This window comes from Notolabrus celidotus, chromosome 18 (assembly GCF_009762535.1).
Source record: "Notolabrus celidotus isolate fNotCel1 chromosome 18, fNotCel1.pri, whole genome shotgun sequence".
Lineage (NCBI taxonomy): Eukaryota > Metazoa > Chordata > Actinopteri > Labriformes > Labridae > Notolabrus > Notolabrus celidotus.
Window position 1 is genome coordinate 20,655,927 of NC_048289.1, and position 19,403 is coordinate 20,675,329.

Genomic DNA, 19,403 nt, shown 5'->3' on the forward strand with positions numbered 1-19,403 from the left:
CACACACACACGTACCTTTTTCACAGTGCAGGATACAATGTTGCTTGAATGCCTTGATTTTATGCATTCCTTTATTTTGCAGATCATTGTATAATGATAATAAAAGTGTTCCTTTCTATTGTATCAATCTTATTATCCACACTACATTTACACTGTTCAATAATCTTCTCAGAACAGTCAACATTAAAACTGCTTCACTTCTTAAAGTCCCCTGCAAGTCATCTACTACCAGTCCTTCATTGTTCTCAGTTTCCATTGTTTTATGTTTACTTCAAGTTTCTTAGCAACAAAGAACAACACAGTTTGTTGGGTACCAAACGCTGTGGACTGGAGGCTGTTTTCAAAGGTAAAGTGCTTCTGCATAAGTATGTTTGTACTCATGAATGATTTTTTCGCTTGGTAGAAATCTTCCAGGTAAAACACAGAGATATGCAGTCCTTGGTTGAATTTTAAATTACTTTTTCTATGGGCACTTGCGGCAAATTAAGTTGGAGCTGTCTCTGTCTCACTCCTTGTTAGGTTTTAGTTCTTCTTTGGCATGTGTGGTCACAACTTTGATGATATGAAAGTTTTCCTTCATTTTATCTCCTAATTTGACAAGAATTCCTTCCTGGATTTTGAAGACCTTCAGCTGCTTCTAAGACATGTCCATAACACAGAGTCTGGACTTCCGGGGGACGACAGGAGAGAGGATTCATGGTCAAACTCATCATGCGTCAGTCAACACTGAGTTTACTAAGAGACTGACGACAAGCAGCGCACGCTTCGGTGCCTTGAGTCATCACTCTTTCTTCTCCAGACACAACCCTCATCCACACAGGGTGAGGCACATTCAAGGTAAGAGGCAGCCTGCTGGGCACCAGAATATGCTTCATGAAGAAAATCTAATATCCATTTTATTTATACAGGGTATTGTTTGGACAGTTGAATGTATCTTATTCTTCAATCACAGTGTTTCCTGTATGTGTTATGTAATATAATTTATCAGCTCTTAGAACAGACATGGCTGAAGAAATGACATCAGCAGTTCATCATGGTTTGACTCTAGGTAGTCCCGTTTTTTAAGTAGTTGGTTATGTGAAATATTTGATTGAGCAGCTATCATAATCAACACTCCATTACAATTTGGTGTTCTATTACATAAAGGATACAAAACACATTTTTTAAGCGGCATGCTCAGCAATTAACTTGCATCTGGCACTTCTTGTGTCCTCACTCCCTTTTCCTTTCATAAAAATGTATTAATAATGAATTAAGTTTATGTTTATGTTTATGTTTATTTATTTGCGCAATTAAAATAAAATGCATACAAAAAAACAGCAAAGATAAATAATATAATGTGCAGGAAGAGGCAGAAAACTCAAAGAGCTTATTTGAAGCCTCCACCCAAATAGTGTTCTAATATCAAAAATGAAAACTAAATTGAGACATATAAATACAATAGTTGATTCTAAAATTAAACTAACATTAGAATATACAAAATTAACAATTAATATAAATACAGTTATTACATATAAATAATTCAAACGTACAAATTAAGTGGTAATAACTGATAATTTTTGTTTCAGACTGACTTTCTCAGTCAAACAATTTTTTTTACTGATTTTGCATTTTAGGAATGATATCGAACGGGTGTCAAAGATCTTTTTTATTACAACACTTTCCCAGGGCACCTGGTATAAAATTCAGATGATGAGTTTTGTAGTCCACACCCATCATGCAGAGGTTTAAAGTCCACTTTTTATGATAAGCCAGGAGTCATGGGATATGCCCCTCCACAAAATGAATGCAGGATTTTGCACTTCCACTAGCATACGATACATTGGAATAAATTGTGGCCAATCGAGCATCTATCTATTACAGTGCGAGGCCATATGTCAACAACGAAAGAATTTCATATTGATTCTGATGGGATTCATCACTGTGACATAAGAAAAATAGCCCCAGGTTATGGGCAAGACCAACTCTGGAAAAATACTGGAAGGAAGTTATTTAACCCTCATTCCTAATTCATATTTTAAAGCTACAGTAAGGGACTTTAATTTCATGTCAATTTCAGTGACCAAACAAAAAAATCCAAAATGTGTGAGGACCTTGTGAAAAGTATTTCAAGACTTCCCCAATCAAGGGAGATGAGATGTAACGCTCAAAGCTTCTGTTCTCTGGGGCAGTACTGGACTTTTAAGCACCCAGAACCAGGTGAACCTCGTAAGGCACTGATTGGATTCCCCTGTGGGGTGAAAGACCGGCCAGCTAAACTTACAGCTGCCTGTGCACAACTTTTACCATAACATGTGTGTTGTGTTTTTTTAAAGAGTTTGCAACATTTGGCAATAGTGGCACTGTAAAAACTTCCTTTTTAACAGGCAGAGACCTCAAGCAGAACCAGACTAGTGAACAGCCATTTACCATACTGGCTGCAAAAGCCCTGGATGCCACATGCACACACCCATTCAAAAAGCCCATCTTCATTACAATAATTAACAATCATACAGACTGACTCATTTCATACGGTGAACAGGAAGTGAATTGTTCCATACCTCATTAGTTTTAAAGATATCAAGGTCACAAGTTTTGCATTATAACGGGCGTGGCTGATTTGACTGAGAGGCAGGCACAGTCGCTGTTAGCTGGGAGGCTAAAGGCTGGTTTGTACTTCTGCATCGACCCTACGCAGCAGATGTCGATGCAGACGTGAGCACTACAAAGTTGTGCATTGATGTGTCCGCGAAACACTCGAGGTCTCTCTGATAGTTGGGTCGCCTGTTTCCGCCTCGCTATGATCACTGTTTACTTTTTCACAGTGATGAAAGTGTAGTATGTTAATTTAGAGCTGATACATGTTGCTGTTTATCATACAACAGTGATTACAGGGAAGAATAAAGAGGACACATCGGAGGAGATGAAATACGTAGCCGATGTGTGGCGGGTGTGCGGTGATCCCGGAAGTGTTGTAAATGCGGGAAATAGTCAACTCAACTCAAACTTTATTCATAGAGCACGTTTAAAACAACTGGGGTTGACCAAAGTGCTGTACAGATCAAAAGCAGCACAAATGACAAACATAACATACAATACAATACAAAAATACAATACTGAAACACAATACTAAAATACGTAAACACAGTGCAAATACATAATAAAATAAGATAGAATAAAATAAATTCAAATTTAATTAAAAGATTACGCCAGACGTCCATTCAACCTTGATTAAATGCCAGGGATAAAAGGTGAGTCTTAAGAGAGGATTTAAAAACCTCAATTGATCCCGAAGAGCGGATCAATCACAGGGCTTGTAACATTTTGGAGGAGGTGCACGTCAGCTATGTGCGTAGGCCTCTGTGTAGGTACGGGAGCTATGCAGACCTACGGCATAGGCTACGATGTCAATTAGAAGTAGAAGTATACAGTATCTCACAAAAGTGAGTACACCCCTCACATTTCTTCTAAAGATGATGCACAAGAAAGCCTGCAAACAATTTGCTAAAGACAAGCAGACTAAGGACATGGATTACTGGAACCATGTCTTGTGGTCTGATGAGACCAAGATAAACTTATTTGGTTCAGATGGTGTCAAGCGTGTGTGGTGGCGCCCAGGTGAGGAGTACAAAGACAAGTGTGTCTTGCCTACAGTCAAGCATGGTGGTGGGAGTGTCATGGCTTGGGACTGCATGAGTGCTGCAGGCACTGGGGAGCTACAGTTCATTGAGGGAACCATGAATGCCAACATGTACTGTGACATTCTGAAGCAGAGCATGATCCCGTCCCTTTAGAAACTGGGCCACAGGGCAGTATTCCAACATGATATCGACCCCAAACACACCTCCAAGATGGCCTCTGCCTTGCCAAAGAAGCTGAGGGTGAGGTGATGGAGTGGCCAAGCATGTCTCCAGACCTAAACTCTATTGATCATCTGTGGGGCATCCTCAGACGGAGGGTGGAGGAGCGCAAGGTCTCTAACATCCACCAGCTCCGTGATGTCATCATGGAGGAGTGGAAGAGGATTCCAGTGGCAAGCTGTGATGCTCTGGTGAACTCCATGCCCAAGAGGGTTAAGGCAGTGCTAGAAAATAATGGTAGCCACACAAAATATTGACACTTTGGGCCCAATTTGGACATTTTCACTTAGGAGTGTACTCACTTTTGTTGCCGGTGGTTTAGACATTAATGGCTGTGTGTTATTTTGAGGGAACAGTAAATTTACACTGTTATACAAGCTGTACACTGACTACTTTACATTATATATCAAAGTATCATTTCTGCAGTGTTGTCCCATGAAAAGATATAATTAAATATTTGCAGAAATGTTTCCAACAAGGTGATCACCATCAATAGGCTTCAAAAAACCTAAGAAACCAACGGTTGAGGTCATGGAGACTATGACTATGTTGTATACAGTCTATGGTCCAGGGCTGCATTTTTGTTAAAATTCTGGTCCGTGGATGTGCTCAGTACATTATATACCTATTGTGCATTGAGGAAAAAGAAGCATGCCTATCCTGTCCATTTATATCTGAGAGGCTGTTGCCATTAAAGTGCTGTATTTCATGGAGAATAATTTCCTCAGGGACATGCAAAATAAAAAAAACCTGTTTGAATACTTGCTAATTTTAACTCCCGGCGATTGTTCTCAGAGGTAATTGCACGTTTAGTAATAATAAGCTTTCAGTGATACTTCGCTTTTAAATAATAGCCATTTAAAAGGTCTTAGTTCAGACCCTGGTGGGAAGAGTTATAACTCACAAGTTAACGGAAATGTTTCATAGTGAGCTTGGTACCTGGAATAGTATGAAGGTATTTGAAAGAGATGACAGCATATTGGCTTAAAAGTGCATTACATCATCCATGAAATTGTAAGCTTTAGTCCCAGCAGGAGTTTAAGCTTATATCTTTGGGGCATATACCTTTATTTCTTCACACTTCTGAAGCCTTTCAAGTCAAGTTTTTGTATATGTGTGTGCTGGGCTCTGGAATTTCATACCTTTCTTTCCCCACAGGACTCAATGGTCGTCCCGTTTGCATGGTGCGAGATGACTGGTACGTCAGCTCATCGTTATTTCCCCATCCACTCCTTAAGAGTCAGGTCTTCAGAAAAGCAGCTGATCAATCTGTGGTTTCCCCGCTGGCGAAGAATCTTTATGGAATCAGTAGTAATAAAAACAAATCAGGTCTGTTTACACCTGCACACTGAAGCCAAATCCTTTTATCACTCCTCTGAGGCTCAGCCTTCAAAGAACACCTATTGCATGTTAGAAAAAATAAGATATTTTTCTCTTTACTTCACAGCACTTTTTTCAGAAGCATGGAAAGATGAACTTAAAGACTTCGCAGCAAAAGTTACTTTGTGCTCTCAGGCACAAAAGGAGAAAAAAGAGGTAAATATTGACCTGTAAATGCTTTAAACTAAGGCATGCACAGTGTTACTGAATTGCTCTTCACTATTATTACAAACCTCTTACATTTATATTTGCCAATTTTAAGGATGAATACCATATTCTGTATAGTGTTGATTTTGTTCTGTTGATGCTGTTCAGTGACTGAGAGCATTATGATTGACAAAGGACAGACAAAACATACTTGAAACAAGTATAAATAACAAGTTATGGGCTTCATGCATCCATCCTTGACAGATAAATAATAGTTTATTTGCAAATCAAGAGAGACAAATTTGAGTCTGAGAGGTACAAACTCATAACAAAATTAACCAATGTTTTGTATAAATATCATCATAGTCGTGGGCCTGATTAAAAACTGCCTGTGAGGCATAACCCATGGTATAAAATACCCACTGGAGTTTTTCAGCTGAGGCATCAACTTGAATATTTTACTTATGAACTCAACCGCTTGATGCCTCAAGGTAGAAGTTGCATGCATTAGCCGTATTACATAAAACCTTAAAACATTTCCTTTGCCAATGTTATTAACAGGTCAGTCAAACTTGTTCACAGGCTGAACTTTGTCAATCCATGCCACTCATGCATTAGCTTTACCACTCATCTCACTTGAACTCCACAAAAATATAGCCCAGCTAGCAGAGAATGTTCCCACTACATTGGCTAACAGTTCTGATAATGTTTCAAGACATGGTTCTAAGTGTAACATTCAAAGAACATCTAAAGGATGTTATCAATTTAAATAATGATCCTTATTTTGTTATCTTTTAATGAAAGAAGAACTTTTGTATCGAACATTCAGATGATGTTTTAATAATATTATTGAGGAAAAAGATTATTGAATGTTTTCTATAAAATTTTCCCATAATGTTACTTCATAAAAAAGAAGCAACATTCTCAAAGCAACATGTAAAGAATGTTTCCAGGATGTTTCTAACGCCTCAAATCACAATGTTTTTATTTAAGAATATTCTGGTGATATTTATTTAGAACAAAGATTGAATGTTTTATCTTTAACATTCAAAAGATGTTTTGATAACATTCTTTGGGTCACAGATTATTGAATGTTTTTAGAGTAAGTTATCTGAGAACAAATTGTGAATATAAAGAAAATCAGTGAGTGTTTCAAGAACATTTGGGCATAATATTCAAACACTTTTGTCACTTAAAATTTTATGAAGGTCTTTAGAGAATGTTATCTGAGAACATTCTTTGAACACAAACTAAACTTCCCGCTGAAAAAATTACAGAAACATTCTCAGTAACATTAACAGAATGTTTTTAGAACAAAACATTGCTAGCTGGGAAGCCTGCCAGCTAGTTTGACCTTATAAATCCACTGCTTTGGCTACATTATGATCAGTGCTATTAGCATTCAACAGAGAATACGTTTTAGTTAGCATGTTCTTGCTATTGGCTACATTGTGGTCAGTGCTATCGAACGGGTTCTTTTCAAAAGATAGCTATTGGCTACTTTGTGCCAAATAGCTGATATGACAGTGTCGTCAGCATCAACTTGAAAGTATGCTAATGTTGGAATTTTTTAGGATTAGCGCTGTGCCTAATTCAAGCTAGCAGATTATTAATATTTACTTTTGGCTCTTAAGTTTCTAACGTAATAACTGAATGAAAGGGAGGTATGTATATTGGGGCATCTCCAAAACAAACTCTTGTAAGGTTTTAGAACATATTTTTTTCAATTTATTCCAGGACCAACCAGAGGAAGAAGTAATCCGTCGAACGACCCAATATTCAGCTGAAACAGGGAGAATCATCCCACCATCTTCCAAGGCTTACCAGCGTCGATCTTATTCCCAGCGCCAGATGTATCCTCAGCCCCTCCATGATCAAGAGCTCATGGTGACACCCCCCTTTTTCTATTCCTACCACAATTAAAAAACTTTTCATGTGGGGTGCTTTGTTAAAACAACAGGAAACTTTATAATATATTCTTAAATGGAATAGTTGGTGGCAGATCAAAAGGAGTCGTCCAACATCATCCAAATTCATAAGATTACACAGCTGTTGTTGAAGTTTTCACTAAATTTGAATTGTTGTTGTAAAATACCCTCCAGCCTGGTTTTGCAGGCTTACCATGCAATAGCCGTCTTACTCTCTTGACAGGTGTTTGAGCTGCTTTGTCAGATCTTGCAGACAGATTCTCTGTCCACAGTCCAACAGTGGCTCCTGCTCGCTGGCCAAAGAGGTAAAAAGATGTATTTATTCTGCATATCTTTTGTCCACATTTTGTTTATTTATGATGGAAAAGTTAAAGGTGCTACATACCTTTGTGTATTATATTTTCAAAAATCTGTGTCCAACTCAGTTTCTCTGTAAACAAGGTCATATTCAGCACAGTTTCATGGTGTTTCCGTCTAAGTGGAAAATTTTACTCACTATGAGAACCTCTAAACTTGTTCAGATACTAACCATTCCACCGTCACGCCTCAGTACCATGGGTGCCCGAGGCTTCAGCTGCTCAGCACCCAGACTCTGGAATTCCCTCCCCCCACACATAGGTCATTCAGACTCTATAACATCCTTCAAATCCCAGCTCATAACCCACCTGTTCAAATTAGAATATTCACTCTAATTGAACTCTCTGTACTTCACTAGTTTTTATTCTATATTATTATTTAGTCTGTTTGTTTTAATTATGTTTTAATGATGAATGTTTTTTATTTTTATTCCCTGTAAGGTGACCTTGGGTGACTTGAAAGGCACCTCCAAATAAAATGTATTATAATTATTATTATTATTACAGATATAGTCTCAATTCAGGTTGATGCTTCTGTATCAGCTACAAAAGCAAACCAAATCCTCAGCTTGAAGATTAACTTTTGATCAGCCATAACTTTATGATCACCTGTCTCACCAGGCCAATGCTGAAACAGCCTTCACCTGACAAGACATGCACTTCTCGAGACATCATGTTGAATTCTTGTACAACTTTTTGAACAAGTTGTTCAGAGCAGCCTTCAGTCTCATCCTGGCATTACTCCAACACAGGTTTACTTCGCAATTTAAAACTGTGCCCCCTTTGATCGTTTTTAAAACATAACAAGCATAATGCCAGCTTTTTAACACATCTGAAAACTGCCATTGTAAATACACAATCATGGTACCGGTAATTCATTTCACTTATCACTGATCATATTGTTATGATTGATTGGTGTATAATTAATTTTAGCTGTCAGGGCTTTCAAATTCTGATGAAGCAATTTTCAGCATGCAGACAAAAGAGTTATTGTTTCCATTTTCAACAGCTTATATTCGCAGTGAGTTTTAGACAGTTGAGCTGTTAAAGGGACATTGAAAGAGGTTTCATAAGCATACAAGTGTTATGGATTGTCACCAGGACTGGACCCAAAAGCAGAACTCAGGCAAGATGGATTGTGAAAATACAAGTCTTTTATTGGAGTTCACTCTGTGGTAATGGCACCGTGAGTACAGAGCCAATCCAGAGGCTTTATAGGAGAGGGTTGATTAGTGAATGGCTTCACCTGGTGCTGCCTGTTGATTGGAAACCCCGCCCACATTCACCCACACGAAACAAACAAGGGGAAGAGACACAGGAGGAGGAGTAACAGACAGGGAAATGACAAAACACACACACAAAGAGGGAGAGGGGAGGGCTGCCATGATGAGGATCATGACAACAAGAAGGACAACAGACAATGAAACTCAACATAAGTGTCCTTCATGGTTGCTTGATTTAAAATATGAGTGTCTATTATTTCCAGTCATGTTTCTCTTTTTAAATGAGAACTGAACTATTGGACTGCCATGACATTTACATCTTCAGTTTTCACAATGTCTTATATCGCTAAACTGTCTTAGTGTGTTACGGGCAAGCCGGTCAGGGGTGATACAGTGATCAATTTATTTTAATATAGGAAGAACGGAGTTGGTTGTCACACTTTACACTCAAGGTACATCCAGATAAACAAACGCTGAAATCTTCTCCTCATTTGGTGCGATGTGGTTTACCCTCAGAGAAAGACCTGGTGATGGGGATGCTCAAACGGGCTCTGGATGGGGTCGACCTCTCAGGTCATCAGCAGCAGCTTTACGGGCCATCATTTGAGTCATGGAGACCACCACAGAGAACCAGGTCAGGCTGGCTACTTAAGTCTTTATGATGTATTAATGTTAGAAATATTATTAACTTTGTAAACAATTTTCATCTACCTTTGTAGCCCACACAAAGTGAATCAAGCTTTCAACATTGACAAACCAGGTAACACACTATTTCCCCCTTCTCTTATATCTTAGTATTTCTAGGTTTTTTTATTCACCTGAAGGGTTTGTGCTTCTTTTCTTCTACCTGTTTTATTTGTGTTTGGTCCCTGAATACAAAGTGTACACTGAGTTAAGACTCAAGTGTTTGGAATTCATGTTGAAGCCAAACAAAAACAGAGTCTTTCAGTTTCAATTTGCTTAAAGGTTTTTAAAAAAGAAAGATAAGGGCCAACACTTTGAGTGTTATCATCTTCAAAGCATGTCAGTAGTATAGGACAAGGTGTTTTTGAAAAAATCAGCAGGTACGATGGTGTAAAAAGACACCAGAACAAGTTGTTTTCTTCCTTTCTTGAGGACAGACCTGAAAAAACAGAATTTTGTACATTTTACAAATCTTGAACATGATATTATATCTGAAATTTACAAATTTAAGAGCTTCATACTGCCATTGTGAGCCAGAATGAAGCCTCTGAGGGGCTTACTATTTACAACAAAGCTGAGACCGAATAGGTCATTTAGTAAAATCTCTTTTGGGGAGTTTAATGAAAGTAATAAATCAAAATATGGCAGCTTTATATTAGATGGGTGAGTTTTCTTGTCGCTTTTCATGAGAACATCCCTCAATTATAAACTCGTGCCACAACGCAAATGTTTTTACCTTTGACCATTTCTCTGTGTCATTATTAGACAAGTTTTTATTTCCATTTTATATCCTGATAGAAAAGACGTGACGTAATATGACACCTGACACATTTTGTAAAGTATTCCTTCACTACGACACCCATTTTCTGCACTCTCCTGCAGAGAGGATTGGAGACGCTGAGGTCCTCGAAGTCCACACCGAGGCTTTCAATCATCCTCAAGAGGAACCACTTGGGCACAAAGATAGTGTGTAGAGTTCCTTTAATTTCATCATGGAGAGACATTGTGGTTTCCCATAAGTGCCCTTCTTTGTTGGCCCCATGATAGATATATATGATATCAAAGGGTTTCTTTTTTTGGCGTTTTGGGTCATAGATGTTTCCCAGAACAGGTCAGTTAATAATAACTAGAGACACAGTGCTTAAGATTTCATTCGCTTTTCAATGATACAGTACACAGATGTGACAATTTTACAAAGTACCTTTGGATGGTGCTTTGATGTTGTTGCCTTTTTGAAGGAAGCAGAATGATAAGTTTAAAAAAACATAACTTTTTGTATACAACATTTTAGGACTTAGTGAGAAACTTGTTTTCAAATGTTAATTTTTTCATCATTATACCTGATGATGCCAGCAGCTCAAATTGAGAAAACAATATTCCACCATTGATACAAAATATAATTATTTAGTAAAGATATAATATTTCCTTGATAATGTAAAATAAGGTGTTTTTTTAGGAACCATCACAAGTTTGACATTGTGTTTTTTATGGTGAGTGGTCGGTTTTGCCTGAGATGTCACTTCTTTTGATTGTAAGCTAAGAAACAAAATGATAAGGTATTCATATTAGGGTACAAATCTAAACTTTTCCAGTACTTCAGTTTGTGATCAATGAAATAATTTTAAAAATGGCATCATAATCATCATTATCATAAGGCAATGTGACATTACAAGGATTTATTTAATGGGGGGGTCTAACTCAGTTAGGTTTGTGTTTGATTCCCAATCAACTGTCCAATCAAGTCATCCCCATATTTAATGTCTTATCCTGTCCAATAAAGGCTAAAGGCCAAAAGAAAAATGTTTCTTTTAACTTTGAAGAAACAAAAGATTGACTGGTTTGATATTTCTTTCAAATTGTAAACATATTTTAGTACTGTAGGTATGTAGCATCTGTTTGAGCTAGTGTGACATGTTCAAGTTAGCATTCACAGTCTGTGCAAGAAGTATTTAGATTTACTTCAGCAAAATCAAGACCATAGAATGTAGAAAAATCACGACTAGAAATGATAGGAGAATTGCTCAAACTGAAGTGTCCTCACTTTACCACAATCCCTTGATAATACTGATATGTCACAAAGAAGTGCAAAATTGCGAATGATAGAAAAGCTTGAGTAGACTTCAAGTTTCCTAAATTTATGCTCAGGCACAGCTGCGACTTGTGACATCCTAAATTTTATGAGGATTAGAGCTAACCTTGGTGACTGGTTCCTCTGTAATTGCTTTTTTTTTTTTTTTTTAAAGGCAAATAAGACTTTTACCGTTCAGTGTAATCTATATTCTATCTTCAGACCAGAGTGACACCAACAATATCAAGGGCTGCTACAGCATAGTCTCCAACAGACCTGATTAGAATGAAAAGACAGCAGACCCCCAAAGGCACACCTGCATGGCATTAGGTTGAAATGAATCATTACTCTCTGCATTATGAAAGCTCTATGTTTACCTCTCTCTCACAACCACCCCTGCCACCCTCTTACTGACCCTTTGTGCACTCCATTAAATAGCAGAGGAGGCCAGATTCAGCAAAACATTGTCAAGATCCGCCATGGATTAAAGAGGCCACAGCTAATGTAAGTGACAGGTGGATGTTGCCTCAGGCAATTCTAGCACTTGACATATCCACAACTCCTGTGTTGGTGGCCTTTTGAAGGGTTCTACTGCATATATTGAAAAACAACCAATTACAAACTTTTTACTTTTTCAATGCTGCAGTCTTTTTGATGTGTGGAAGTCTAGTTTTTATTTGATATTTTCACTGAGGGAAATCTGTATCTGCTCTTACGATACTTGGTTTTCAGCCATTGGTGTACTCAGGGGGGGATCAACTGCCCCCCTTGTGCCATCATGTCCGAAAGAAAATGCACCCTCTTGGATTCCACTGTAGTAGATAAAAACATTAATCTCTCTGGTGCTCTTTCAGAGGAAAATGCATGAAAAAGTGCTCTCTAGATGCATCACCTATGTAAATACGCAAATAAAGTGCCCTCTGCATGCCTCTACAATATTAACCGCAAAAAAAAAGTGTCCCCTGGAAGCCCCTAGACTGTATAAAACTTAAAAAATGCCCTCTGGTTACCACTGCAATATATTTATAAATATATCTATAAATATACATAAAATTTATACGTAAATATATATAAAAAATGCCCTCTTGATACCCATTTAGTTCATTATGTCATGTTAATTATGTAACATGATTAATTATGTAACTAAGACGTGTGTCTTGGTACACAGCGACGAACATGTAGCTCTGTGGCTATACTAACAAGCAAAAAAGGGGCAGAATAGATTTTTTTCATTTTCGGGGGGTTTGTAGACATGCCAGGGACACATATTTCAGGTAGAGAACCATTAAAAAGTCGATTTTGAATGATATGTCACCTTTAACTTAAGTCATAATTTGTCGGAACAACTTTCACTTGTATTGGAGTAATATTTGACATGGAGGATCTATACTTGAATGAAGCTGTACTTTGTGCACCACTGACTACACAGCAGAGAATGTGTCTTCGGTGGTAATGATTATGTATACATAACATAAACAGCAGGAACAGTGATAAAGAGGACCCTGAAGATAAATGCAATTACTTTTGTCCATGAGTGCATTGTTGTAGCAGCAGCAACCTCGCATTTACACTGTGATACCCGTGTTTGCAGTCCTTTGTGACTTACATGCAGAGAAACAGGCAAAGGTGGATTTGAACATCATAACAACAGGCAAACTGGAGAAAGGCTCTTAAAATATCTGTAATGTGAACAATGTTAACAATATTTGCCCTTGGTATATTTATTAACCTGGCCTGCAGTCCTTATGAGCCTCTGTTCTCTAAAGCTACTGTGATTATGAATGTTTAGGACGTCAGTGAAGTTAAAGTAAATGCACAGACAAAGAGAGACATAAATGACTGCATAACTGAAACAACCACAAAGTGAAAAAAGGACAAGAAATTAATAAAGGACTAAAAAGAAAAGGACAAATAAAATCAATACACAAACTGACTACAAAGAGAAAAAGACACTACAGGAAACGGATGCAAAACAATTATGTCAAATATGAATGGAAGATTGAAAAGTTTAGTAGACAAAACATTTCTATCAAAAGGAAATAACCACAAAACAACATAACATGGGACAAATTTTAACTTGAAAAGAGATGCAGAAGGACCATTAAAAACAGCAAAAATGCATGACACTTATAAAAGAGACAAAACAGAATGAAGAAGTAATCACAAAGAGTAGATACAGAGGAAAGTCTTCAACAAGATTTCCAAAGAAAGGAAAACTGATCATCACAGCAAGACACAAATACACAGCAGAGAACGACATGAAAGACAAAACCTGTGAAGAAGGAAACTAAGTGGAAAATGTTTTAAGATGGAAGAAGAAATTACTGAAAATGTAAATTGATGGGAAGTTCAGAGTAACAACAGAGAAATGAACAGACTACAAAGGGACTAAGGAAAATCTAGAAACGACCTCCCCAACCCCCCAAAACAACAACAACAACAACCATGAAGGCAAGGCGAGGCAAGTATATTTATAAAGCACCATTCATATAAAGAGAAATTAAAAATACTTTACAGAGATAAAAACAAAAACTAGAACAGTAACAATCAACAAAAACACAAAGCAAACACTTAAACATTAATATTTTATATGCGGCCAGTTATGTTTGATCTACTCTCTCTCTCTCTGTACTTATGTAACTTAACGTACATAGTAAACAGTGTTGGGTCTTATTATTTATTTAAATTAGGAGGGATTATTATAAATAATCAGCCCCCCTTCACTGCTCTGAAGTCCGTAACTTGCAGAGCCTTAAGGCTGATTTATACTTCTGCGTCTCCCCTAAGCAGCAGGGGCTGACGCGGACATGAGCCCCACATACTTGTGCGTCGGTGTGTCTGTGTCGCGCAGCAATTCTCCGCCGGGCAGTGCGGTCTCTCTGATAGCCGGCCGCCTGCTTCCGGTCCCACTACGATCTCTGTTTACTTTTCCACAGAGTTTCAGAGCGTGTTATGTTCATCTACAGCTGATACATGTTGCTGTTTATCATACAGACATGATTACATGAAGAATAGAGAGGAGGAGATGAAATACACGGCCAATGTGCGGCCGATGTCCGGGATCCCGGAAGTGTTGTAAATGCAGGAAAGACAAAGCCGCCGAGCGGACCAATCACAGAGCTTGCGGTCTGCGTCGGCTCTACGGGGAGTTACATTTTGGAGGAGGTGCACGTCAGCTACGCGGACCCCCGGCGTAGGGTACGCTGTTGATTCAACGCAGAAGTATAAATCAGCCTTTACTGTCGCGCCGGACACAGAATCACAACCGATCTTGTCTTAACCGAAATGAACCCTTAAATTATTCGATTAATCTCTGAACTTCTTCCCAAGGATTAAGACTCACACAGTCTTTTCTGTATCGAGTCGCAGCCTGAAGCTGGCCCAGACCTCTTGACATCCCCGCAGGGTGCCCGTATGCCCAACATTTAATTGTAGATCCAATATCAGGTTAATTCCATAACGCAATACCTTGTCAGAAAATACCCAATTTAAAATATGACATTAAACAAACATAAGCATGAAAACAAACATAAGCATGAAGACATGAAAAAACTACCACAACGGCAAAGAAAATAACTACAAACAGTAATTCTCCGTGTTAATTACTACACAAAAAAGAGATACATTGAACACTAATAAGTCAATCAGAATCAGAAAGCTTGATGTATTTACAGCCACATCGTTATGTTCACAGTCAACCAACAGCAGCTGTCAAAGAGCTAATAGCCTTTCAGATGCTTGAAAAAATCTTATAAAACTGCAGATTGGGTCCTCGAGGACAAACACACTAAATAATGCTACATTTTCACTTTGCTCAGTTACAGAAAGACATTACCTAATGGTCCAATACTATGTGATTGAATCTAACTGATGCTTTTTCCCGGTCGACATGTTGACTTTTATAACTAGATTATTCAAGAGTAAAATACACATGTGATGATTCTCTGCTGCAGTATGAACCCATTTGACCTCTCAGGTCAGCAGAGGTCCGCTGATTGTCACTTGAATTTATAAACAGCGTGTAAATGGAGTGTGTTCATATATAGTGCGTTCTCTAGACTTCTGAGCACTCACTTTTACACTACATGACACATTCACCCATTAAACCACATTTATCCACTGAGTGCAGAGGCTCTTATGTAATGATCAGTATTAACTAAGCCATAAACTTACTTTAAACTTTAATATGTTAACACATTCTAAAGGACATAGCACAGTATATGTTAAAGAGGTATTTAGACAGTTTTTAACATGTTATTTCAAACATGTCTGTAAGAGCCATATTCTTGTTCTTAGGTCAAGCTGTGAACCACATTGATTATTGTGTCACTGGGTGTCGTTGTCTTTCTGATTAAGGGCACAGATATATAGGTACATCACTGCCTAAGTATCAGATGTGTGCATTGACCCGGAAGGGCATACGGTTTTTGACCGTTGTCACACTGTGACGCTGTGACGCTATGACGCTGCGTCCGCAGGCGGCATAGAGAACCGCGTCTGAATTGTTTGTTCGTTCAATGAATGAAACTTGTGGATGCTGTTTAACACTTCGTACGGTGCTGCATATAAATGGATTGTTTTGTGCTGCAAACCAGAGTTATGCCTAAGAATTGTTATTTAAACTACTACAGCAATCCGTATTGTATCGACAAACATATGACAGTACAGGGCGTCAGCCAAGTCATTCCCGGGAGTAAACAAAACACATCGGCAGCTTTAGTACGTGACTAAGCTTCTATAATGTCTAATAACAGCAATTACTTTTCCATCCATTTCACCTGCACATTACTGAAAAAATGACCTCAGTCATAAATTAATTTGTTTGAATGAAGTTATACTGTGCATAACCAGTTATACTGTATGTCTACACTCGAGGTGCAAAGGTCAGTTCCCAAATAAGAAATCTATACACTTTGACATCAGCCATTGGTTTGTTGACTTGGGTTTGAGGCCTCAAGTAGGACGTTTTGGTCACGCCATCTTGGTTTTTGGAGTCCAAAAAGTTGGAGACGATTCAACATTCATATTGAATAAGATTCCTACAGTTGTGTCTGACTGTGTGAAAAATATGCTAGTAATCAAAATGATGAGAAAAGATAAAATGAAATAATTAATACTACAATACAATATTGTAAGATATGACGCAAAGGGATATGATAACATACCATACAATACCACTTTATACAATGTCATGATGATACTATACAATATGATGCAATGTGAAATGGGGCAGCAATGGAGTATGCCCTGTCGCCCTGTCGCCCCAGGTTGCTCCACAGTTGTTCTTGAAATAGAAAAACTGTCAAAATGGAAACAAAAAAGCAGCATAGTATACACCTACCACAACCACATGTTGCACACGTGCCAGAGAACACATGACATTGACAAGGGATAAAATATGAGAACATCATGAAACCATTACACAACTTCCAGTTTCATTGCCAAAACTTTGTTTGGGGTAAACTCAAATGATTCTTCTCATATGGCTGAATATCTTTTTCAACACTTGCAACACATTACATTATGAAAATCTTAAATTCTCAGTGACAAATGTGCAGCAGGTACTAATAGCTCTTTGCTGAGTTTGCCTTGTGTGATGGAGAGGTACTGCTGCCTTAGTTCAGTAGTTTTACAGGTATGATATAGAGTCTTTGTTTCACATTCTTCCTGACTGGAAAGATGAGCCACCTAAGAACGCAGCTACTAGCTCCTAATTTGTTACCACAGTAACCCCGCCAGAGGAGCTGGTGATGTGTTGAGACTCACACAAGATCTAACACCAGAGCTGACAGTCTTTCTTCCAGATCTGAAAAGCAAATCCTATGAACTGCAGTCCAAACAAAATCTTGAATGTGATTTGAATATGCAAACACTCATTAGAGGAATGATTAGGACATTAATCCTGAGCATCCCAGTGGTTTGGCCTCCTTCAAGTCCACGTACACGTCCTTGCTGCTCCTTCTTGCCGATGGGGTGACTGAAATTTGAGGTCAGCTGGCCTGGCTGGCAGGTGAAGTTCAGCATTCACGTCATGAATCCTTCCCACAAGGACACCTGTTGGTTGTGAGAGATAAGAGGCAGCTGGGGGCTCTATCAGTGTTGCTGCTCACAGGGCCGCTTTGAGAAGAGAGGGCGGCACTTGGCCCTCTGTCAAATATTTAACCAGTTTAGTTAACAACACTTTTTTCGTTTTACAAGACATAATGGCAGAACTTTAAGAGGGAGAAAGTGGTTCTCAGTTCACATTACATGACAATTGGGGACTCATGCTGTGGCCGCTCAATGAGTAGAAGTAGGAAGCTGAAACCACTGGCTGACTTCCCGACACAAGCACCTATAAAACAAAGTATCAGGACACAGTCATCACTGTCTCTCCCTCTCTGTATCTCTCTCTCTCACTTCATTTTCATCAGCCTTATAATAATCACATGCACAAAAAAAAAAGACAGAGATGGTGCTGCACACAGGGAGAGAGTTGAGATTATGAGCAGAGTCGATGATAATTACAGACTGAAGTGACTGGGAAATAAAGTTGTGATCATTTGCATGATGCTTCCCGTACAGTTCTACTATTCATCAGCTGAAAATATGGATTAAACTGCAGACTGGAGTCTCTGATTACAGTGAAAAAATAGACAAAGTAATCTAAGTGATAAAAAAAGTAGATCCACATTATATGATCTATGTATCTACACCACAATTAAGTATCATGGACTAACAGTGAACTGCTCATCTTTTTATCATATCCATTGAATCATGTGGAGATCATGTATTGAATCATAACATGGAGTGGATGAGGAAAAAGAGGAGAGAATGAGCCCTTTGCTGAGCAAGATTTAAAGTATGATAATGACAGTTACACAGACAGTTCCATGGCATATCTACTTGTGTCCTCTATGAATCATCTGTAACTTCAGTGCATAATTCTAAACTAACAACGTGTGATGCGAACACAGAAGCTATATCTGTGTGTATTAACCCTATCAGAAAAAGAGAGTATGTTCATGGAAAGAAATAGCGGTCTTCTGGCTCTTCTTCTCCTTCAGGTAGAGCCGCTTCAGCACCATCTTCACCGGGCTCAGTGAGAGGTACCAGAGGAAGAAGCTCTCCTAATTGCTGCACTAATTGGTAGGGTGGTGGTGCTTGGGACTTATGATTAATGGCTGAGTTGATGCACTTAAGGCATAATTGTCTGATACAGGGTATGCAGCAACACCCACATAAGGTCAGAATAGTAACGGCAACTGTCATGGAAATAAACACAGAGGCTACCAGAGATTTCCACTTATCAAATGTTTTGTCGAGCCAATCACTGAGAGGATTCTGGATGCCAGAGTGTTCAGCTAATTCTTCTGACATGATCCTCAGTCCAGATAGGGCGCGAGAGACAGAGCCATCTGGAGCAGTATTATCAGGAATGAATGCACAACAATCTTGGGAGGACATGGAGCACACACCACCCTTCTCAGCCAGTAACATGTCTAAGAATTGGGGCTAACATCGTCTATGAATCATCTGTAACTTTAGTGCATAATTCTAAACTAACAACATGTGATGCGAACACAGTGTTGCACAGATATGGTTAGCTAACACCGCTCACCAACCACCATTTTCCGCTGGGTCACGTTGCTCCTAAACTTAAGGTCTCCTGTGGACATTAGTTATTCTAATCCTGTCCTGTTCCTGTTCTCTTAAACTTCTAACAGGCTTGTAGTTAAAAGCTTAAGGACCAACGTATGCAGATGACTAAAGATTTCTCACTCTAAGTGACGAAATTG

At 38.5% G+C, this 19,403-nt stretch overlaps 1 protein-coding gene across 1 annotated transcript; it reads left to right on the plus strand.

Moving 5' to 3' along the window:
• Positions 1-251: 251 nt before the first annotated feature.
• Positions 252-11,383, plus strand: tbata (thymus, brain and testes associated). Its single transcript, XM_034708437.1, has 9 exons — positions 252-346; positions 602-837; positions 4,998-5,168; positions 5,287-5,375; positions 7,104-7,253; positions 7,518-7,599; positions 9,390-9,507; positions 9,593-9,633; positions 10,440-11,383. Exons 2-9 carry the CDS (start codon positions 645-647, stop codon positions 10,529-10,531), a joined length of 936 nt encoding a protein of 311 aa, XP_034564328.1. The 5' UTR covers positions 252-346; positions 602-644; the 3' UTR covers positions 10,532-11,383.
• Positions 11,384-19,403: the final 8,020 nt, after the last annotated feature.

Excerpts from the sequence above, each read along its gene's own strand:
- tbata (XM_034708437.1), top strand. The coding sequence starts at position 645 with ATGTCCATAACACAGAGTCTGGACTTCCGGGGGACGACAGGAGAGAGG. Across the intron at positions 838-4,997 it reads CAGGGTGAGGCACATTCAAG|GACTCAATGGTCGTCCCGTT; the intron begins GTAAGAGGCAGC and ends CTTTCCCCACAG. Across the intron at positions 9,508-9,592 it reads AGACCACCACAGAGAACCAG|CCCACACAAAGTGAATCAAG; the intron begins GTCAGGCTGGCT and ends CTACCTTTGTAG.